General features: G+C 49.0%; 1 protein-coding gene across 3 annotated transcripts in view; it reads right to left on the reverse strand.

Moving 5' to 3' along the window:
* Positions 1-7654: 7654 nt before the first annotated feature.
* LOC120096689 (uncharacterized) overlaps positions 7655-23551 on the reverse strand; it is a 33344-nt gene continuing 17447 nt past the window's right edge. Inside the window, exons 1-4 of one of the 3 annotated variants that reach the window (XR_015637169.1) lie at positions 21539-21565; positions 21185-21315; positions 20035-20130; positions 18525-19487 (exon numbers count right to left, since the gene is read on the reverse strand). Coding sequence is in view for 2 of the 3 variants with exons in the window: in XM_087584597.1 (XP_087440723.1) it covers positions 19135-19487; positions 20035-20130; positions 21185-21315 (580 nt within the window). In the remaining variant the exon portion in view is untranslated. Of the gene's footprint in view, positions 8445-18524; positions 19488-20034; positions 20131-21184; positions 21316-21538; positions 21566-23551 lie in introns of those variants that run through there. The other 2 variants (XM_087584598.1, XM_087584597.1) reach the window with 2 other exon arrangements.

Consider the following 23551-nt stretch of genomic DNA (forward strand, 5'->3'; position numbering starts at 1 on the left):
AAGCCTTCATTTTCAGGCACAACTTTTCTGGTTTAATATAGACAGGAAACACTCAATAAACAGAGAGAGAGAGAGAATGAACTTGAGAACTTTCACCGTTAGGAATTCACAGATGTCGAGGATATTTTGAAATCTTAGGAGCCTCAAGGCTCTGGTGGAACTGTGTCCAACTCTATGAGAAGAAGCATGGTGGCTTCCCTGACTCTGTGGCAGGCCTAGTGCTGAGCATCTCCACTCTTTATCTGGTGCTTACAACAACCCTTCTGGGTATTATTACTCCTGCTCTAGGAATGAGGAAATGGAGGCTTCGTTAGATTAAATGTCTTTTCCAAACAGATAGAAATAGAGCAAATTACAAGTTTGAAAAAAGTTGAAGAGTTAGTGGATAAGCCTGGTGACTATGAGCTTTTTAACTAGAAGCTAAAAAGCATGTGTGTGCGTGTGCATGCATACATATGTATGTGAATGCATGTGTGCATGCATGTGTGTGTGTTCCATGTTTATGCAATGCAAAAGCATGCTCTGGTTGAGGATGTAGCTGCCTGACACACCTTAGAATATGGGAAAATCTGGGTTCTATCTCCACCACTGTGAAATAACAACAACCAGCCAACAGGCAAAACAAACAGACCCATCCACAGTTCTGTTTGGGATTAATGATAGACACTTGAAATTCTTACATTAGTAAGTCTATTTTTTTTAATTTAAAATGATTTGAAAAATGGTTTAGACCGCCAACTGTCATGTCCAAGTATGCAGCTGGCTCCTTTGTTTCTTTCTCTCTCCTGGCCTTCAGATCAGATTAGGTCGTCTATCTGGTTTCTACTCAGATCTTGCCTTCTTGTGCATGTGCACACCCAGCGTTGTGAGACGAGACATCTTTTTGGAGTGTCAGCTCTTTGCTTAGCAAGGCTTGTTGTGTTTGATCACTTTCAGCCTTATGCTCATAAAAACAACTGAAGCATTTATTATTCCACATAAATAAAGACATCACCACCTTGTTGTCATGGAGACAGGCCCCTCCCCACCTCCAGCCCGAGAGTCTGGTTTTTGTGGCTTGGCATAGCCATCTTTGGAAGGCTTGATGTTAAGGAGGTGGGATTGGGCCGTTGGCATTCTAGAGCTGGAGACAGCTCCTCTGGGATGCCGTCAGGTGCCTAACTGCTCACAGCCTTGCTTTGCCCCTGTGCCATTACAGACGCTCATCCAGTGGTTGTTACTCAGTTATTCAAGCTAAGATCAACAGCAGCTGCAGCCAAGCAGAGGTTGCCCTTACCCTCCCCTTAGCAGACCAAAACCAATAATGGGGTGGCACCATTTTGGAAACTCAAGTAGTAATTCTTCCTCATTCTCTTCCTCCTCTTCCTCCTCGGCCTCCTCCTCCTGCTTTGTTTTGGTTTGATAGATTTATGTATTGCTCTCGTGTGCTCTAAGAGAGTTGCCTACAAGTGTCTACATCCTGGCCAGCAAGATGGGGGAGGAGGATGCTCCTCCTCCCTTTAACCTCCTACTGGACCTTGAACTCATCAAGCCTTGACATTGGGCTTTTTAGGAAGAAGTTAAGGATGTGAACCCCAGGGCAAGGATGGCTGGATTTGCATCCTGGCTCTATCACCTGCAAAGTAGCAAATCTTAAACTAATTGTTCACTCACTCCATGCCTTGGTTTCCTTAACTACAAATGGTGTGGTTGTGGTACTCATAGCCCTCCCCCCGCCCAGAGCTGTTATGAGTTTTACCTGAGCAGGTATGCAGGCAGCAGAAAGCATAGTGTCTGACATAAAGCAGGCATTGAGTAGGCATTGAGTAGGCACTGAGCAGGCATTGAGTAGGCATTGACTAGTAGGATTATCCTGGGTGCTTTACAGCACCATGAGACAGCCCTGAGTAAGAGCAATGGCAGTAACATGGAGTTGATGGTAGGAGTGGTAGTAGAGGTGAGGGTGGTGAAAACAGAGGTGATGGGAGCAGTCACGGTTGTAGTGGGGATACTGAGGGTGAGAGGTGATGGTGGTGTGGTGGCTATAGTGATGGTAGAATAGTGGCTATAGTGATGGTGTAGTAACTATAGTGGTAGTGGTGTAGTAGCCATAGCGATGGTGTAGCAACTATAGTGATGGTGGTATAGTAACTATAGTGATGGTGGTGTAGTAACTATAGTGATGGTGGTGTAGTAACTATAGTGATGGTGGTGTAGTAACTATAGTGATAGTGTAGTAACTATAGTGATGGTGGTGTAGTAACTATAGTGATGGTGGTGTAGTAACTATAGTGATGGTGGTGTAGTAACTATAGTGATAGTGTAGTAACTAGAGTGATGGTGTAGTAACTATAGTGATGGTGGTGTAGTAACTATAGTGATGGTGGTGTAGCAACTATAGTGATGGTGGTATAGTAACTATAGTGATGGTGGTGTAGTAACTATAGTGATGGTGGTGTAGTAACTATAGTGATGGTGGTGTAGCAACTATAGTGATGGTGGTGTAGCAACTATAGTGATGGTGGTATAGTAACTATAGTGATGGTGGTGTAGTAACTATAGTGATGGTGGTGTAGTAACTATAGTGATGGTGGTGTAGCAACTATAGTGATGGTGGTATAGTAACTATAGTGATGGTGATATAGTAACTATAGTGATGGTGGTGTAGTAACTATAGTGATGGTGGTGTAGTAACTATAGTGATAGTGGTGTAGTAACTATAGTGATGGTGTAGTAATTATAGTGATGGTGGTGTAGTAACTATAGTGATGGTGGTGTAGCAACTATAGTGATGGTGGTGTAGTAACTATAGTGATGGTGTAGTAACTACAGTGATGGTGGTGTAGTAACTATAGTGATGGTCTAGTGACTATAGTGATGGTGTGGTGGTTATAGTGATGGTGTGGTAGTTACAGTTATGGTATAGTAACTATAGTGATGGTGTAGTAACTATAGTGATAGTGGTGTACTAACTATAGTGATGGTGTAGTGACTATACTGATGGTGTGGTGGTTATAGTGATGATGTGGTAGTTATAGTGATGGTATAGTAACTATAGTGATGGTGGTGTAGTAACTATAGTGATGGTGGTATAGCTATGATAATGGTAGTGTAGTAACTATAGTTATGGTGTAGTAACTATAGTGATGGTGTGGTTGTGATAGTGATGGTGTGGCTGTTATAGTGATGGTGTGGTAGTTATAGTGATGGTATAGTAACTATAGTGATGGTGTAGCAGCTATGGTGATGGTGGTGGTAAAGGTGATTTTGGTGGTAGTAGTCAGGTATGGTGGTAAAGGTGAGGGTGGGAAACAGAAGCCATGGAGAAACACTGCTTGCTGGATTGCTCACTGGCTCATACTCACATAGCTTTACTGTACAGTCCAGCACCTGCCTAGGCATAGCGCTGCCCACAGTGGGCTGGGTTCTCCCACATCAGTTATCAATCATTAATCATTACAGTCTCTCACAGACAAGGTGACAGACCAGTCTAATCTGGCAAAATTTTCAACTAAGATTCTCTCTTTCAGGTGACACTAGGCTGTGTCAAATTGACAATAAAAATTAACCAGGACACCCCTCATCTGTGCTAATGTAGGAATCCTCCCCACTCCCCATTCTCCTGTAGGGACCTCTCCCCATGCTCTGTAGGGACCCCTCCCCCATGCTTTGTAGGGACTACTCCCCCATGCTCTGTAAGGACCTCTCCCCATGCTTCTGTAGGAATCCCTCCCCCATGCTCTGTAGGGACTAATCCCCCATGCTCTGTAGGGACCCCTTCCCCATGCCCTGTAGGAACCCCTCCCCCATGCTCTGTAGGGACCCCTCCCCCATGCTCTGTAGGGACCCCTCCCCCATGCTTCTGTAGGAATCCCTCACCTGCTTCCCTATAAAAACCTCTGATCTGTTCCCCTTAGGAATCCCTTACCTTTTCCCCTGTAGAAACCCCTCATTGTGCTCTTGGAAGCAACCCCTGTTAACTCATTTGTCCACCGAGCTGGACTTGGATGGCACTGTTTCCTTGCTCTGTTGATGCTGCCCTGTCTGGAGTAAATAGATGCTTACACCTCCACTGGAAAAGTGAAGCTAACCCTGGAGAGCCAGAGGAGAGAAGAAAGATTACACCCTGTTTCATGGCAACCAGCCATCGCAGTGCCAAGTACCCCAAATTCTACACCCAGCCCCCACCTTACTGAGCCCCAGGATCTTAGATCCAACTCTAGTAGGCTGAGCCGCCTGAGTGTGTGATGGTGAGCTGACCACAGCATGCTGGGAATATGTCCCTCTCACTCCCAGTGTGCTTTCTGCTTGTCCCCAGAGCTGCACCTCCCTTGGTCTCTTCATTTCAGTCACTGGTACTGCTGTTCACCAGCTGCTCAGAGCAAGCCAAGGGGTTGACTTTCACTTCTTCCATGCTTGTTCGAGGGCAAAGCTTTGAGGTTCTATTTCCTGATGCTTGCATTTCATTGATCCTAAGACAGGTCTTCCCTGTGGAATAGTAGTTTAATTGGTTAATTTCCTTATGAAGGTGGACTGCACTGGATCTCCTGCGTCAGCACCCTAGCCCAGGCATCTTTCACCCTCAGCACAGCAGTGGCTGGATGACTGACTGACTCCCCAGGCCCATGCATGCTCCATAGACTCGTCTGTTCCACAGGGCCAGAGATCTCTCCCTCCACAGTGAGCTGTAAGGCTTCCTCAGCTTCCCACAATATTCATAGCATCTTACCCTTTCCCCTGGAGTGTGCATCCCTGTACGATCGGCGCTCCTCGCTCCCCGATCTTCCTCCAGACTCCTCCGTTGTCTGCTGTGCTCCAGCCAGGTTCTGGAGCCTTCTTGACCATACCCAGGACATATCAAGCACATTCCTACCACAGGGCCTTTGGAAACCTCTTCTTCTGGGTCATCCCTCCCCTTTATTCCGACTTTTGCTCAAGTATGACCCCTAGAGATTTCACCAACGATGCCTGCTTACTTTTTTGTTTTCTTTCTCTCTTCCCCTTTTCCTCCTTGTCTTCCTCGTCTTCTTTTGCTATTTTGAAACAGATTCTTACCAAGTAGCCCTGCTGAGCCTGGAACTCACACGTGGTTCCCAGCCTGGCTCTGAACTTATGATCCTCCAGCCTTCATGCCTACAGTGTTGAGCTTGTAGGTGTGTGTGCCGTTCTTAACCTATTTATTTGCTTTATCTGGAAACATGTGGTTTACTTGTGTGGTTGCTATTCTTCATTCTACCCCTACTACCACCGCTACGGTGTCAGTTCATTGAGAGGAGGACCCTTGCCTAGGTCACCAGCTCCTACCAGATACCATAAACCCAATGTGTGTTTGTTGAGTCTGAATGAATGAATGATGAATACATTGAAGTGGAAATTTTGAGTTTCTTTGGAGACTCAGTTGTGTCAGGTGATATTTTTTCTGGAAACTGTCTTCATGTGAGAGGATATTCTGCTGAGAACAGACGTGTGGTGTTTTCTGGAAGCTGCTTGGGAAAAGGGCATGTTGGACTAGACACTTGAGGGGGGACAGATGATGTTATAACCCAACAGGCAGTGGATGGTGCTGTACAGCATGGGTTCGCCTTGCCTTCTTTGTTAGTCACTGTTTGTCATGACTGTAGAGAGAAATGCACCAAAGAACTTCTTGTGATATTCCAGCAGCCCCTTGCCGCTTCCTCAGACCTCAGGTCAATAGGAAGAGCCTTGCGATTTCTACTGGACCACTCTGCCGTTGCTGGTGTTTGCAAGTGGATCAAGCTACTGCTGCCGATTTCTGTGAACTGAACTGGTGATACCCTGACAACAAGGTGGGAATCGCCCCAAAGGACAATGTCTAGACAGGTCCACATCCCTCTTTGTCCTACTAACCTATCCTTTCCACTGCCTCTGGTGGGTGGTGGGCTAGAAAGGAGGTCAAAGCATTTAAGAGCCCTTATTAAAGTGGGATTTGAAAAACCTGAGCTTACCATGAATGAACGAATATTCGAAGTACTCATGAGAAGGCTGGAGAATACCACCCCAGGGCAGTTCTGCACCTTCACCTTCCTGACCTTCTGCAGGAAGAAGAGACCATTGTCTCCCCGCCCCTGCTGGGTGGGAGTCCAGAAGACACGTGGGCTGTTTGACTTTCACTCTGAGGTCAGCCTAATGACTTTTACCTATTTATTCATACCCCACCTCATTCCATAAAGGATTAGATGTGGATCACAGTGCATTAGTGAAACACACAGACAGAATATAATTAGGGGAGGGAAAGGGCCAGTCAGGATAGATTGCCCAGAATTCAGTCACCTACACCCGAGATGTTTGTTTGACACTCAGTGTGCAGGCAGCCCAAAGCAGAAGACACGGAACTTCCTGTGAAACTGGATGGTTTCCCAGGAAGGGGAGTGGGACTGTGTCTGCTGCTCTGGGCAGTTACTGTGTCTCTCCAGGCGGCTGGGTTAGTGGACCCAGCCTTATGACATTACGGTGCAATAGTGTGGGAGGGGTCAGAAGGAAGAGAGAGGGTCTGGGGACTCGCTTTGAGAATCCTACGTCAAGGGGCTATATTTCTTATTGTGTCCGGCTCTCCATGCTGGAGCAGTTGATGACAGTCCCCCCTCCCCTTCTTCCTGTGGGAGCTCTGTCATCTACTCTCTGCTTGCCCGGTCAGTTGGAGACGCTCTCTCTGTTTGGTTTTGTTTGGGTCTTTATGTGCCTGACCTAATCTCCCGCTGAGATCCCCACTCAACTCCAGTTGACTCATCAGTTGTGAACATGGCAGGCAGAGAGAGCCAGTCCATATTCTGCCCTTTTACACACAGGCAGCCATTGTTCCAGGAGTGGAGTGACTCCCAGGGCCTGCTGAAGTAGCATATCTGCCAAGGTGGATTTGGCAGTCAGCCATCAGGTGGCTGTGCCAGCTTTGTTCCCTGGACTCTGGCTTACTTTAGCTGCCCCTCCCTACCAGGGATGCCACACCAAACAAGGATCCCCACCCCTTAAAAGGCCAGTCATCTCTTTCCAGCGAGGAGAGCCCAGCTGTCAGAATACTCTATCGCAACGTATTCTATTTCATAGAAACCTCAAGATGTTAATAAAACAGAAGTGCACCTCAAGGAAGGGCTCCCACCATTAGCAACAACGTGGCCCCCAGGAACCTTAAGATCAATTGAAAATGAAAGAAAATGGAAGCAGCCTAGAGCCCACCAATGAGAAAACAGATAAGCCACATTCATCCATAGGGAGGAATATACCAGGATAAACTCAGTGCGAACATGAGGCTCTGACTATCGGTGTGCCACTGGTGGATCTGAACAGCACCATTGGTGCAAGAAGCCAGTTGCCAAAGCATTCATTTGTATGAGGCTCTAACGACCACAATGGCAGTCCCCTAAGTCAGAACAGCAGCTGTGTGGGCCCCGTGTATCTTGAAGGGGAGCAGAGACTTTGCAGGGTGATGAGGATATCCGTCCCGTTGTGGTCGCACAGCTGTGTAACTGCTCCCCAAACATTCCAGATTGCCCGTGTGTGTCCTTGCATATTTTACCCCCAAGAATTTTTAAATTCTTGAAAGGATTTAAAGAGTGAAGAAATCGTTAGGATCCTGCCTCATTAGGCTTGAAGCATTGGTTGGTCTCAGTTCTTGTATAAATATATCTGGAGCAAAAAGAGAGGAAAAAAAAGCCTTTCAAAGTCACTTAAGTGGATTTATAGAAGCCGCATACCCAGTTTAAAACTAGTACAAGCTCACAGATTTCTCAAAGGGAAGGTGATTTGATGCATTTCAGCTCCTCCCCCATCGCTTCCGGTTTCTTTAAAGCAATTTCCATTGCTTTCTGGCAGCCCCTAAAAAGACAACACATGGGGCTGGAGAGATGGCTCAGCGGTTAAGAGCACTGTCTGCTCTTCCAGAGGCCCTGAGTTCAATTCCCAGCAACCACATGGTGGCTCACAACCATCTGTAAGGGGATCTGATGCCCTCTTCTGGTGTGTCTGAAGACAGTGACAGTGCACTCACATATATACAATAAATAAATAAAGATCTTTAAAAAAAAAAAAGACAACACATGGACTCATGAAATGTTCTCTAAGCACCGTTGTGATTTTGTTCATCCTTCCAGGCACCCCTGTCTGCTGTCCTTACTGTCCAAGCCACAAAAGGGAGGAAGGGTGTGCCCTAAGGTGCTGGGAGCACCTTCAAAGACTTCTTCCTGCTGCCTGTTCCCAGAAGTGTGTAGGTATAGGCAGGAAGGGAGGGAGGGAGAGACGGAGAGAGAGATTAGAGGGAGAGAGAGAGGGAGAGAGAGAGATCCTTCAGTCCAGGCAGGGAGACTGCTGCCTTCTTTGGGGTGTCCTTCTTTCTTTTAACTTGGACTGGCTCCTGTGAAGAGGTTTGGCTTCCTGTAGGAAGGCTTGGTCAGCAGATTGCTCTCTCTCTCAGTGCCTGGTACAGTGTTGTTTTCAAGGATCCCTGGAGATCACTGAAAGATGAAGAGATGTTTATTTGCAGAGTTTCTCGTGCTAGACTAAGCACAAGGTCAAAGCTTTGGGCATCCATGGCCCACGGTTGGCTGGATTTCTCGCCAGTATAGGGTGCCCTTTCTGTGCCTTGCACGAATGGCAATGTGTGCCCTGTGGCCTATGTGCTTCCTGACAACATGACAGTCAAGGGCGTCCCCTCACATTTTGACACAGTCTAGTTTGTTATATTGTTTCCTGGGAGTGACCTCGCTCATTTCTTTGAAGGTTTTAGAGGTCAGTGCCGATGTCACAGTCTCCCAAGCTGCTCTCAAATGGTTTGGGATTTGGGCTGCCTGTCTCAAAACAGAACAAAACAAGCCCGCCCCCCCCCGCCCTCCCCCATAAATAATAAGCCAACACCAACCCCTGCCATGTTCTAGAAACATCACAATTACAGACTAGACAGAACCAAAAGAAAAGACAAAAATCAAAAGACTTTCGGGGTGGACAACGTGGGTTAGAGGTATGGCTTGATAATTAAGAGCGATTGCTGCCTTTGTACAGGGCCAAGGTTCCGTTCCCAGCACCCACTTGGCAGCTCACAGCCACCTGTAACTCCAGTTCCAGGGGATCCAATGCCCTCTTCTGGCCTCCTTGAGCACCAGATATGCATGTGGTACACGAACATACACACAAGCAAAACACTCAGACACATAACATTGGGGGGAAAATTAAAGGTATGTTCAGGGCTAGAGAGATGTTTTAGTGATTAAGAGCACTGGCTGCTCTTCAAGAGGACCCAGGTTCAATTCCCAGCAGCCCTGCGGTGGCTTACAGCCACCTGTACCTCCAGATCCATGGAATCCAGTGTCACCTTCTAGCTTCTGCTGGCACCAGAAATGCACATCGTATACAAGCAAAACATCCACGCACATAAAATAATATCAGTAAGACTTTAAAACCATGTTTTCTCTGTTTTCGACGTAAAATTCCCACGAGAAAACAAATGACAACTCACTTTCAGTGAAGTTCATTCAACACAGTCTCTGAGGGGGTGACAGGTAGCAGCATGTGCTGTGGGATGGTCCCTGAGTAACACGACCAGCATGAAAGAAACAGCAACCAGGGAGTTGCAGAGGGAAGCTCTACCCTGCTCAGATTTAATGGGGCTTCAGAGAGCACAGACAGCACAGAGAGAGCTCAGACAGCACAGAGAGAGGACAGACAGCACAGGGAGAGCACAGACAGCACAGAGAGAGCTCAGACAGCACAGAGAACACAGATAGAACTGAGAGACAGCACACAGAGAGAGCATGGACAGCACAGAGATCACAGACAGCACAGAAAGCATGGTTGGGGCAATAGTATGGTGTCAGTTTTGGGTCCATTCAGGAGATGTTAAGGGACACTGGTGGGACATTGCCTTTTTTCTTTCCCTAATTCTAAATATTCACCAAGGCACTCGAGAAATCTGCAATACATCTTAAGGTCAAATGATTTAGATAAAGATCCTATACAAAGCCCAGAGCCCTGCACACCTAAGAGGGCTTGGGCTTCTTTCTGTGCCGAACTTGTTCTCTGGACTCCAGAAGCCGCTTCCCTTGGCTTAGCCCCTGGTAGATCTGCTTCTTCAAGGCTGATACAGCACCAGGAAGCCCACTCCAGGGCTGATGTCCTCCAGTCAAGCAGAACCCTTCTCAAAGTGAGAACAAGTACCTGTCTCCAGAAGCTGAAAACTGGCCCCTGGCTCAGCTGTCACAGTCTCTCCCCCACCCCTCACCGCTGACAGCTAGCTCAGCCAGCCACCCTCGTGTGGGAGTTTCAGAAACGAGCTGCAACCCTGTAGGGCTCATGACCCAGCCATGTCACTGAGGGGCCCATCTCCTCTTAAGAAGCACAAGGACAATTTATTTCATACAATACTTCTTAGAACTAAATGTGTAGAGCTTAGCACAAAATGCTGTCCCCTTGTCTCTCCTTTCTTTAGTGTCAGCATTGGGTACTCATTTGTGTGGTGAGAAGGATACCTTCCCCAAAGGTGATTTACATTTCTTGGGTCCCTCCATATCAGGAGCTAGAGCAGGGCTGGGTCGCAGGGATGGAGATGTGGTTGTAAGGGCCGATCTTCTGAAGCCTTTGAGAAGGTAGTAGGAAAACCAGAGCCAACCCGGAAAGATCAGGAGACATTTAAACAACAGCTGATGAAGGCCCGAGGGAGGAGAAAACGCTAAAGATGTCAGGAGATGGATGTTTTCCAAAATGCGCACACCGTCCTGCTACGGGTGCAGACACACAGTGATTAGGTCAACCGAGATGTAACTGTCATGGGCCCAGCACTTAAAACCCACAAAGCACTTCCCTTACCCGATCAATATCCAGCTCTAGCCTTGATGTTCAAGGCCCAGTGCCGAGGGAGCCCCACACAGCATCTGGTTTTCATTTGGGGACAGCTGGAGCTCTGTCACAGTGCCACTTTTCTTTTCCTCGGGTGACCACCCAGCACTCGGCTCCTGCTAGGTGCCTTGACCAAGAGGAACTGCTCTGCCCTTGGCTGTGCCAGCCCAGGAGAAGCAGCAGACAGAGGCGCCTGGAGCTGTGAGCAGGAAAGAGCCTCTGGAGGATGTGGCTAAAGAGGTAATACAGCGCTTGACTTCTTCACAAGAAATGCTCTCTCGAGTCAAGATGCTATTGAAGATGAAGCCTAGAGGTGGGGGAGGGGGAGTGACAGGCTCAGAGAGAGACCAGCTGCTGCTTCACTGACTTTACTCCTAACTGGTGTTGGGGAGGACTCTGTCTTTATCCTGCATGGCAGGTGACCCTGCTACAGGATAATCCAGCCACTACCAGGTGAGAAGCCCCCACCCTCCTTCCACAGTGATCATGCGAGCTTCATTTTTGTTCTGACTCAGTCCCAACCTCTGCAGTGTCTTGCCTGCGTCTGAGACACGATGACGACATCGTCACCACTGAGTGTCTGTCTTTACCCTCATCCCTGACGTTCTCTGAACATGGCTGGTCTACAGCAGGTACTGACACTGCCAAGCTCTGCAGAGGTTTGCAACCCCTGCTCCTTGGACACCCCCAGTGGAAAGAATGGGAAACGGAACGCAGTATCTGTGACTCACAGAGCTGTGCACTGCGGGCTCACAGGTCTACTGCACACCTTGCTCAGGCCTCTCTGCACAGGGCACAACCCTTGCTGGGACACTGAATTCCAACTGGCAGCAGAGCCGAGAAGACCCAGTGATGTGACAAAGAGACGTGTGTGCAGCCTGGAGAGGTGAGGAGCAGGCCTGGAGCTCCACCTGCCACTCCTATGAGCAGGGTGAGGCTAGGGGATAGTGACAAGCCTCTATCACTGTGCCATGAGAAATGGCCTCGTGGGTTAGGAAAAGAAGCAGGGAAGTAAGGAAGGACAGGCTGAGAACGTGGGCAGTGCTGAGGGCTCTACACGGAGTGGCCAGGTCTGCTGTCTGTCTATAAGAGCCTTCTCCGTGGTGGACGATAGAGGTCAGACTGTCCTGAGACAGAAGAGGAGAGAGGAGCTGCCTTGTAAGAAGCTCGTAAGAGTGAGAGACCAAGGCACCAGACTTGTGTGTGGGGAGAGCCCTCTGTATAGACAGCCAGCCTCGAGAGTAGGAAATGTTGCAGTATGAATTAATGGGTGCTGTCCCACAGCAGAGGGCACAGCTTGGTGAAAAGGCTGCAGATGAACTCCACCCTCCACTCTTCCCTGCAAGGCCACATTGTACAGTGAACAAGGCATACAGCTAGAGGTTTGATCAGATTTTTAGTGAGACAATCTGAAGTTGCAGATTTTTAATTCTCTTTTAGATGTTTATTTTACTTTATGTGTAGGACTGTTTTCCCTGCATATAGCTATGGGCCTTATCAACATGCTTAGTGCCCACAGAGGTCAGAAGAGGGTATTGGGTCTCTTGGAACTGGAGTTATGGATGGTTGTCAACCACCGTGAGGGTGCTGGGAACTGAACCCAGTGCCTCTGTAAGAGCAACAAATGTTCTTAACCACTGAGCCATCTCATCAGCTCCTGCTGCTTTTCTTGAATGGAGACAGCACCGCCCACTTTCCTTCTGATTCCAACCCTAGAATCAGCTGTTCTGACAGGAGAGGGAGGCATTGTGTACTGCTTCAACACAGCCCCACTGGGAGAAGGGGAGCACATTCTCGGTTTTCAATGGCTGGACACTCCCAAGGAGAACAGGAGTTCTGGTAGGGGACCACATCTGATGCCGCATGGGAAGGGAACGTTGCCACAGCTTTGGGAATGAGGAAAAAGGCGGAGGTAACATCCTGCTATATGGGGGAGACTCTTTACCCAAATGTGGAAGTGTTGTTCTGGACACGTGAGGGAAGGGCCTCGAGTTCCCTATGCACCTGTCACACTTGGAAGAGTCTCAGTGCCTGGCAGCCCGGGAGTGGCAGCCAGGCAGGTCTCAAGGCCCCGCGTGCTTCCCTTTTCTTACCCCCACCCTCCACTTCTCGGGTGTCCTAGGCTGATGGTTCTGTTTGTCCGGCTACTAGCCAGGACTTGCTCAAGCAGGAAAACTCACATGCTCCAAAGACCAGTTCTCTAGCTGCCTGTCCCCGCAGGCCAACGCATGAAGGAGAGCACGAGAGCATGCATGCATGCATGTGTCCTCACGCACACATGTAAGGGCTCTGTGGAAATTGTCCACATATTCCATCTCGAAAGTCTAGGGAGCACGCTCCCAGCCAGTCACCCCATGGGATCACCACCCACTACCTTCCCTTTCTCTGAAGGTTCACAAGAGCACAGTTTTTATTGGAGGAACAAAGGGCTTGCGTTTAGCGACAGTTCCAGCTGTGTGAGGTAAGGCTCATCAGTAGACCTCGTGGAGGAGTCAAAAGGCCATGGGACCAGCTCTACGCTCTGAGGACAGAAGGTCACAGAGGACTCCCTTGCTTTTCGGTGTCCTCTGGGTCCTGAATGTCCCCTCCATCATGCCCTGTCCTTCAGGAGCTCAGCTCCCTCTGCTCAGTGGCTTCAGTCCACCCTTGCTGTGGGTGGTATGGGGTGAGCAGACACTCACGGTGGAGTCTTTTCCACAGACTGTCACCAAGTCTGTGCACGATCACCTCCTGGGTTGGATCAACTTTATGTCAACGGAAGCTAAAGTCATCTGAGAGGAGGGAACCTCAGTTAAGGAAATCCCTCCCCCGTCATTGGTTCAGTCTCAGCGAGCCCCTATGAGTTTTCTTGTGGTGTCCTTGTCCCTTCTGGCTCCTACAATCCTTCTCCCTCTTCCGCAGGGTTCGCTGAGTTCTGCCCAATGTTTGGCTGTGGGTCTCTGCATCTTTTTCCATCAGTGGCTTGATGGAGCCTCACTGATGGTGATTGTGCCGGGCTCCTGTCTATGAGTATCATGACACTCCTGTGATACTCATTAGAAATAATTTACTTATTTTTCCTGGGTGTGTTTGGTTCTATCTTAGGCCTCTGGACCATCTGGCCTCTGGTTCTGGTCCTCCAGGAATCAGGGAGCCTGCATGGATCTAACCGAGGCCCTCTGCAGGGGCCTGTGTAGCTTGGTGGTCTTGTGGGACTCCTAGTAGAGGGGGCAGGACTGCTTCTGATGCTTTTCCCTGCTGTGGGGACCCTTGTCCTCCCCTGAGGACCTTAATATGAGGGGAGGTGCCTAGCCTTATCAATTGCAGCTTGATAGGTCATGTTTGATTGCTATCTCTAGAAGGCCTGCCCTTTCCTGAAGGAATGGAGGAGGAGGGGAGGAGGAGGAGTGGATGGGAGGGGCTGAGAAGTTTGGGGGAGCGGCTGGGAGAAGAGGAGGGGAAACATTGCTCAGGATGTAATATATGAAAGAAAAAAAGAATTTAAATATAAAAGAAAATTATGAAACAAGTTATTAAAGGAAAGCACAAATGTCAAAAAAGGAAGGAAATGCTTCCATAAGATGGGCTATCGAGGGGTCTCCGATCTGTATGTAAAGTGAATAAATAAATTACTGGAAGTATTGGACTGCAGGCAAACCTGTAGAGCATTTTCTTAGTGATTGATGGGGGAGGGCCCAGCCCATTGTGGGTGGAGCCAGCCCATTGTGGGTGGAGCCAGCCCATTGTGGGTGGAGCCATTCCTAGGCTGGTGGTCCTGGGTTCTATAAACAAGCAGGCTGAGCAAGCCCTGAGGAGCAAGCCAACAGGCAGCACCCTTCTATGGTCTCTACATCAGCTCCTGCCTCCAGGCTCCTGCCTCATTAGAGTTCAGGTTCTGACTTCCTTTGGCAATGAACATCTATGGACGTGCAATCCCGAATAAACCCTTTCCTCTCCAACTTGCTCTGAGTGTTTCATCGCAGCAATACTAACCCTGACTAAGACACATTCTTCACAGGGTACAGAGCTATCTAGTCTCCAGAATCCCTTCATGGAATGGGGGTTTTGACCTGGGGAAGACCCCCAGAGTCTCAGGATGGTTTCATGTCAGATCACCAGAAGCCAATTGGCTTTCCTCAGAGCTAGAATGGAGTATCATGGCCTTAACCCCAGGGATTATGAATGAGAGGCTCCCAGGCACAATTGAAGAGACTGTGGGGAATCATCCTAAACAAGGCCTCCATCTACACTGATGTCTGGCACCAGCCTCCCTGAAGGAGCTTTAGAGAAGAAATGACACCTGAGAGATGGTGTCGCTTGAGGTGAAGGACAGAGCTTGCATCTGTCAACATCAGCTGCCTTCAATCTCACAACCATACATCAGTTGATCTTTGGGGAGTGGGGTATATGTTACACATCCCTTGGACTTCCTGTCCCTGAGAATAAAGATAGCTCCAGGCATCCCAGGAGCTTCATACTTCACAGGAAACTATAGGTATAGTTTGCTCAAAGCAAAGCTCTCAGCCAAGAGACCTGAGGATGTAGCCTGAGGCTACCAGACATGGTGGCAGCAGAAGGAAAGTACTCTGGCACTGGTGACAGAGGTGGTCTGCCTGAGCACGTCCTATAAGCTCTCTCTAGACCAAGCCTTAACCAGAACCAAGGCTTCCAAGGACTTCCGGCTTTTCTCTCCACTCCTTCCTCTTAGCACAGGAGTCTCCCTTCCTGTGTTCCCTTTCCACCCGCTCTTTGTTCACATTGCTGTGCATCCCCTCGAGTGTCCTAGGGACGCCAGCTTTGAAATGGCCTTGGATGCTCAGCCCAACCTGCCACAAAGAAGCACGAGCAGGTCCAAACCTCTCCGAGCTTCTCTGTCTGCTGTAAACACCCCTAAAGCAAAACGTGCCTCTAGGGGGGTTCTGGAAAGTACTTAGCAGTGGATCTGACGTGGCTGTGCCTAGTGAGTGCTACTGATGGTGTGAAGATGACTGCCTTCATTCTGTGTGCAGACAAGGCCTCCCCAGAATGCCAGGACCCTTGAGGTCAGGCACTAGCTACAGTGCTTATCTACAGGGGCATAGGCGTGCACACCAGGGAATCTGGGCTAGAGAGAAACCCCATCTTGGTACTGTAACAGCAACGGCTATCCAGACTCCTCACTGAGTTCTCTCCTCATCCACGTCAGAGCAGGGCAGCCAATGGGAACCAACACAAGAGGTCCTTACCAAGGGGAGGACTCGCTTTCAGGAAGAAACACAAAGCTGTGAGCTGGTGGGGGTAGAAACAGGGCTGGAAGCTATTCCCCAAGGAAGGGCAAAGGCTGACTGTGTCCAGCAGGCTGGCTGAGTTGGACAGGACTCAGCCTCAGACATGGGCACTCTCACCTCTCCAAGTCCATCTTACCAGAGCCTCAGCTGTCCCTGGACTGGCTTCCTGAAGTGGCTTCTTTGGAAAGTTGGTTGTATGGTGTTTTGCTGGGGCAAACTCGTGAAGGACTGTTTTGTTAAAATGGACACAGGTGCGAAAGGCTAAGGCAGACTCCTAAAGGGACGTTTCGCTGAAGCAGACGCAGGAGAAAGGATGTTCTGCTAAAGCAAGCATGTGTAAGGACACGTGATGAAGGACTCTTTGCTAACAGCATGCATGTACTGGTCCGCCTTACATTGCATAGTTGAGCTGCACTTGTCAGGATCACATAGAGAGAAAGAAATGCACCAAAAAACTTCTGGTGGTGTTCTCCAGTTTGTTGTCCCTTCTGTGGACTCTGATTGGATGCATGTGCTGAGGCAAGGCACGTGGAGGACACGTGATGTTTGGAAGGTATAAACAGGACCCCACGGATTGATGAAGACAGAGCTTGGCTTGCTGGTGCAGTTAGCGGCGCAACACGTGTGGGTCTCACATCTTCACTGATCTTCACTTCCCCGAGAGAGGCACAGCTGAGGACTTCTGGTGTTCCTGCTGTCCCTCCTGCTGACCGGACCTGAGGCTGAGGCCTGGCTGTCTCGGCTATGCCACTACTGTTGCTAACCCAACTCTACTGAACTAGTATATCCGTGAGGTGTTCGTGAATGGATAGAGCTGCTGCCGCCTGCTGACCTGTGAAATGAACTCCTGATTTCCAGACAACACGGACGGCAGTTGCTCCAAAGAACCTTTCTAAACAGGTCCACTTCCTCCATATCCTTTCTTTTCCATTACCTCTGGTGGGTGCTGGGCTACAAGGGAGGTTAAAGTGTTTCGGAACCACCGTTAAAAATAAGGTTTGAAAAATTAAAGTTACAGCTCCCTGCTTAAAACCCTTACTTGACCTTCTTGCCACCACCGGGAAGAGTGAAGCCAACTGTGAGGGCTGCTCTCTTGGGTGGGAAGTCATAGCCTTACCTGCAGCTACAATCTGGCGAGGGCCTCCATTGGTGGCTTCTAGGGAGAGTGCCCTCAGCGTGTTTGGGTCCTAGGAGAACAGGATGTAGCCCAGAAGGCACATGTATGAAAAGAAGTACTTGCCCTGGAGAAAGGGATCTGAAGGCTGGGAGAGTGTTGTGTGAAAGACCATTCTAGACTTTGTGAACCAACATTTACAAACATAAGAAAACAGCTCTGCCAGGGGCTGGGGCAGGAGAAATGAGACCTAGCTGCTTATTAAGTGGTACTCGATGGAGGTCAGTGAGAGAACTATTAGTGACACGGTAATCACCTCAGATACACACTGAAACAAGGACACACACACACACACACACACACACACACACACACACAGAGTTTCATACACAGGTCTGCTGATAGCAACCTCCACCAAACCCAAGGACACATTCCCTCAACTTCCAAATGCTCAGAAAGGGAAGTTTGAATGGGCTAGTCTTGGGACCTCTACGACAACACCTTGGATGGGGAGAAGTCACATAAATAGTCTGTTCTGGAGCTGCTCTAGGCCACAGAGGCCTTGTGTTGGTTTCCTTTCAGTCCAGGGCACAGCAGCACATTTCAGTTCTGGGTGCTTGTAGGGAGAGGGAAGCCACACCCTTAGCTGCCTCTACAGCTGAGCTGAGGAAACTGAATGGAGGTGTTCGGTGAGGCAGAAGGATAGCCGTGATAGACATACACAGACACTGTGGCAGGGGTCAGGAGTATGAAAAAGATGAGGCCAGAAGCATGACATTGGTTCAGGCAGTGGACGAGTCACTGGAGACCTGACGAGGCCCAGTTCAGTGGCAGAGGCTACACAGCGTGCAATGTTCCTCTGGCCATTTTGGGAGCATGGCTGTGGGACACTGATAGTGTCCCACACTAGGAATGGAACGTTACACTCAACAGGCGAGCACCCTACCCCCTGAGCCACACCCTCGTCCTCCAAGAGGGAACCTTAAGGTGGATGTTTTGCTGCAGATGGGAGGACTCAGGAGAGAGAGCTGTACCACGCCAGGAGGAAGGGTAAAGAAAAGCTGCACCAAGATGCAGATCTCTGGAAGCTGGAGGATCTTCCCACAGGGACAAGGGCCTTGGGAAGACGTCTAATTACAGTTTGTGTGAAAGGCGTTAGTTTATTCTGTGGGCTGGGGTGGGAAGAAGTACCTGGGTAGGGAGGCAGGGTAGAGGTGGACAAGAGAAGTTGTCTTTAACTGCAAGACTCCCGGAGTTGAGCATGAGCACTTCAAGTCCCTGTCCTGTGCTAATCAGGATTTCAAAAGGCATCTTCAGATGCTCTGTAACAGATCACAAATGGCATGGGCTGTTTACCATTATCTAGGTCACATTTATTAAAACACAGAAACCTGAGCTCTCTTTAATCCGTGAGATGAAAGCGGGTTGCAGACAGCAGCAAGAATACAAAGGAATATTTTTTCAATGTGACCTCAAAATCACAGGGTTTTAGAAAGAGTGTAGCCAATGCCCAGGACGGATTTACAAAGGAGGAGGAACCCCATCTCCCCTGCTGTGTGTGACACTGAATTAGCCAGTATAGCTATTCCACCAACAGGAGGAAGTGACCCCTTGGGGAATACAAGTGGCTACTGTGCGTGAACATCAGTTCATTAAGTTAGACAAAGTCTTCCTTGGAAGCAGTTGTTGTATATTAGCTCTGGAAATGAGCATTTTCAAGTTTAATGCCTATTAAGCCACATGTTTATTTCCAGAACTCTCTGTCTCCAGAACACAGGTGTTGTCTGTAGCCTACCTGCCTCACAGAGGGTCCTTTCTCTTCTGTTTTCTCTCATAGGCTCCCCAGTAATTTCCACTTCTCTGAAGAAAATTAATTCTGCTTGAACAGAGCATGAAAGTGCGTTCACTGTAGCCTGGGTTAGCAATAAAACCCCCTCTGTCAGGAGGACCCACATGTCACGGTCTCCATGTCCAAAATTCCAAGTAGACAGGTGGCTGGAAAGCATGGTGGCTGAGGGTTCTGCTCTCCGCCACTGCTTTGGTTAGGATATGCTGTGGCCTCAGAGAATATTGCAAGCAACCAGGGTTCCCAGACACTAGGGTCCACAGTGGCTTTTCAGGGCCCCACAGAGAGTGGGAATCCGTAGGGTTGTTTGGGAGGGGCCCTGGGTGGAGTCCAGGAGTTGAAAACGCGCCAGCCAGCTCTGTGGGTGGTGACTCAGTGGGAAACAACGTAGAGAAGAGGGATGAGCAGGGACCTGGCCAAGAGTCGGGTGAGGGCTGCGAGCTGTCTCCGGCACGCTGTACAGCTAAAGCAACGCAGGGACCCAGTCAGCCTTTCGCACAGTTTGCGCTGTGGTCTCTGATCTTCGGCCTATACTCTGAGCCCGTGGGGGCTGCGGGGCGTTGGGGGAGGCTGTGACGGAGGGCCTGTCCCTCCGGCTCTCCTACTGATCCCTTCAACCACAGTGGAGGGAGAACGGGAAACCAACAGCTATCTTGAGGGTCCCTGCTGACCACAGACATGACGCGCAGGGCTTGTGGTTTAGAATAGCATCCCGGCTGAGAGGGTGCGTGTAATCCCGAGTATGCAGAAGTCTGTCTGTGGTTCAGTGTGGGGCAGATTACAGTCTGCTGTGTGTTTCTAGGAAACACTGATCCGGTTTCCCTGGGATTATTATTAGACTGAAGCTGCCACAGGAAGAGCAGCTCAGCAGGGCCCACGGCTTTAGATCCATGTCTGCGGGCTCAGCTCTGTGGACTCTGAGGACGCCCGAGCAAGGGCTCGGCTCAGGGCTGAGCTGGATGTCTCCAACTGAAGCATAGCACCATTTTAGTATTATGGAGAAGTCTTACCCGCGAGCCAGGAGACAGAGGCAGGGAGGTGCCGCAAGCTCGAAGCTGGCTTCTTCCATGCAGGATTCAGGCCAGCCAGGGCTGCGCGGTAAAGTCCTGCCATTCAAACAGAAAGAAAGAAAGTCATATTGACAACGAATTACTAAATATCATTGCTTGTTAGAGGAGTGGGGGCACAGGCAAGGGAATGTGTTCCGTATTCATCTTTACAAGTAACTTTGAACTTTAGACCATGTGGACATGCTATATGCGAGCGTCGTGTATACACACACACACACACACACAAACACACACACACACACACACACACACATTGAAAGAAAATCTCAGAAAGATTCCTTTAACAGGAACTTCCATACAGCCACACCTGGCACGCAGTTCATTCAAGTCAGTCATAGGTTCTGTCAGGCATGCCTAGGTCTTCCTAGTGTTCAACTGTGAGCTGTTTCTCCCCAAAGGCCAGCGTCTCCCCACCTCTGTCTCTCTGTCTCTGTCTCTGTCTCTGTTTCTGTCTCTCTGTCTCTCTCTGTCTCTTTGTCTCTCTCTCTGTCTCTCTTTCTGTCTGTCTCTGTCTCTCTCTCTCTCTCTCTCTCTCTCTCTCTCTCTCTCTCTCTCTCTCTCTCTCCTCTCCTCTCCTCTCCTCTCCTCTCCTCTCCTCTCCTCTCCCGTCTCCAGTGATCTCATGACCTGTAGGCGAGCAGATGAGACGGCTCTTGCACTGCGATCCTTGAAAGGGATGGGAATGAGGCCAGAGGATCCTTTGTGGAATGGAGGGAGGAGGCATCAGCTGACTCTTAGTGCAAGAGTCACTAAGGCGCCTAAGCCTCTGGGACTGCCCGTCACTGCAGCCAGTGGGTCCATGCACCTACCACAGCTATGAAACAGAGAAACTGCACTCCACAGTTCCTTAACAACCGGCTTTTCTACAGCGTTCAAGTAAATGAAAATGGAAGACTGTGTTAAAACTGACCACACCGATTCTAGTTCCAGTGTTTGATTTATCCTCAAACTCAATTTATTGCAATTTTGGTAGTTTCATTTAATTGAAATTATTTAGGCTTGTCATATCAACGGTTATCAACAGCTTTTAAGACAAGGCTCTGACACCCTGTAAATTTTGTACTGTTGTAGTAACTGGCCCAAAGCTGACCTTTTTCCTGGGAGTTGCCTCCTGGAGCACTGCTGTCAGACGCCTGGGGTGGCTGTGGTCTTCCCTCAGGTCCTCCCAGTACTTGCTTCTCATTATCAGAGCTCTGACCCCGGTCCAGCCTCAGGCAGGTTCTCACATGTAACGTTGAGAAGAAAAAAAAAGCTCCATGCTTTGGTTCCCACAGCCCTTGAGGCCTTTGACCTCCCACAAGACCCTCTGCCTGACTGGGTGAGCACAAGGAGCCATCTTTTGGGATGACTAAGGGGAGAAAAGGACACCTTGCACCAACCCCTCCCCGCCCAGTTCTTCTTTGTCCTCACACCTTTTCCAGAGGCCCCTGGGGGAGAAACCTACCAGAGGGACACGGTTTACAGCTGGAGAGAGGGGTGGGCATTTGTTTCCTTTATAAGAGGCGGCGGCATGAATGTGATTTTCCACACGCTGACTCATGGCACTGTTGGTGTGGTCTGGACTTTGGCATATGGTTCTGTCCCTTGCTGACTTGGAGATGGGGAAGCTGCTTTGATCTAGTAACATAATTTCTTCCATGACTGGGTTTTACCCATGAGGACACTTATTTTTTTTCTCCAGTCTGGGGACACAGTGGGATGACCCCTCACATCTCCCCAGTGAGGATTCATCTGCCCATAATCGAAGTCATTGGACTGAGCTGTCCTGTGATGTGGTGCATCTTGGTGTACAGAACCAAATGAAAATGTTTATTGGTATGGCAGACAGCCCCCCACCCCGCACCCATCTTTTTAATGCCACCCAAACGCCACCCAACTTTTAGGGACATTTGTCTGAGGAAGTCTTTCCCTGTAGTCATTTCTCCTCAGTTATTAGTTTCCTTGGTTTCCACTTCCTGTTTTCCTTCTTGACTGGGTTCCATTCACGCCAAAGCGGCAGAACCTCGCCCTCCCAGGCCTCACTCCTATGCCCAGTGTACAGCAGGCAGCCGGTGAGCACTCGCCAGTTCTATGGGAAGTTGGGCCCCAGATCCCTCTGTGATTCGGAATACCATTGTTCCAAGCCAAGTAGAGAGTCAAAAGATGTTAGAGGTTGAATTCATCGATTAACTTCTCTGAGGCAAAAATAGCTATAAATAAGAACAGGGGTTTAGAAATTCAAATGACACGGACATCTACAAAGTAAAAAGTGAAAGTGCTTCTCTCTGCCTCCCTCCCAACACGCCCCCTCTCGGCACTAACAATAACGCTTTCCCTGACTCGCCCTCCCTCGGGACAGAAGCTCACCTGGTGTGTGAGCACAGTTGTGTGCTGCCCAGCAGTGTTTGGGCATCGAGGAGCCACAGGACCATGGTGGTCCTGTGAGGGTTTGGGTTTTTTTTGTTTGTTTGTTTGTTTGTTTTGCCTAGTGATGTTATGTTTCCTCACTGTGAATAGGTACCCTCTCTGATGCTTATACCATGATGAGATGCTCTAACAGTATTTTTCAGAATGTGTTTATTCCGTGAAGCAGCCCACGACTATACAGCCTAATTGTAAAGACCCAAGTGAATGCTAGAGACCCGTCTCCTGCCCGAATTAGAAGTTTTCCTTCGTTAACCCTTCTGTCACAATGTCTGACTTGGGAGGGAGGGTTCTGAGGAATCTGAACCAATGTTCTTATCTCTACACACATACAAACAGACACACACATGCACCTGCCTCATTCATATTCATATATATGTGTGTGTGTATATATATACATATATATGTATATATATATATATAAAAGAACATAAATACAAGTGCACTGGTGTTTTCATATGTGCTGCTGTGGAAAAGTGTCTCCCATATTCTTGAACTAGCTATGTAGCTAATGCTAACAATAACTTTCTGATTCCCATCACCTTCACTTTACGAATCCAGGATTACAGATGTGCACCACTACACACACTTCACGCAGTATTGGGGATCCAACAGAACAGTGGCCCCAGAAGACCGCAGGTATTATCGGGGACTTTGAAGGTAGGAAGAACTGAATTCAAGGCCGTGCCCCATTCTGCCTTCTGAGACCCTGCAGACTTTAGTGGATTCCAAGGAGCAACCCCACCTAGAAGCTGGGGCACAGGGGTATGAAGAATGGGTCTAGGAAGGGGTGTATATGAGGCTATGTGGAACCGATTCATCATTCCCTGTGACCTCGTGATTCAGCGGCAGGAGGGAAGGCAGAAGCCTGACCTTGGTTACCCCAAGTGAGTCCTGGGTCCCCATCTGTACCCCATGTTTCTTGTTGGCAAATGGCTTGAGAGGAATGACTTTGGGAACAGACTGAGCTTGACAAAGGAGCCAAACAGAATCTCAGGGGGCAGCCTCTAAATTGTTTCCAATTCTATTTTTCAGATGACCTGAGACAGCCCTT

This window comes from Rattus norvegicus, chromosome 14, assembly GCF_021556685.1.
Source record: "Rattus norvegicus strain SHRSP/BbbUtx chromosome 14, alternate assembly SHRSP_T2T, whole genome shotgun sequence".
Taxonomy (NCBI): domain Eukaryota; kingdom Metazoa; phylum Chordata; class Mammalia; order Rodentia; family Muridae; genus Rattus; species Rattus norvegicus.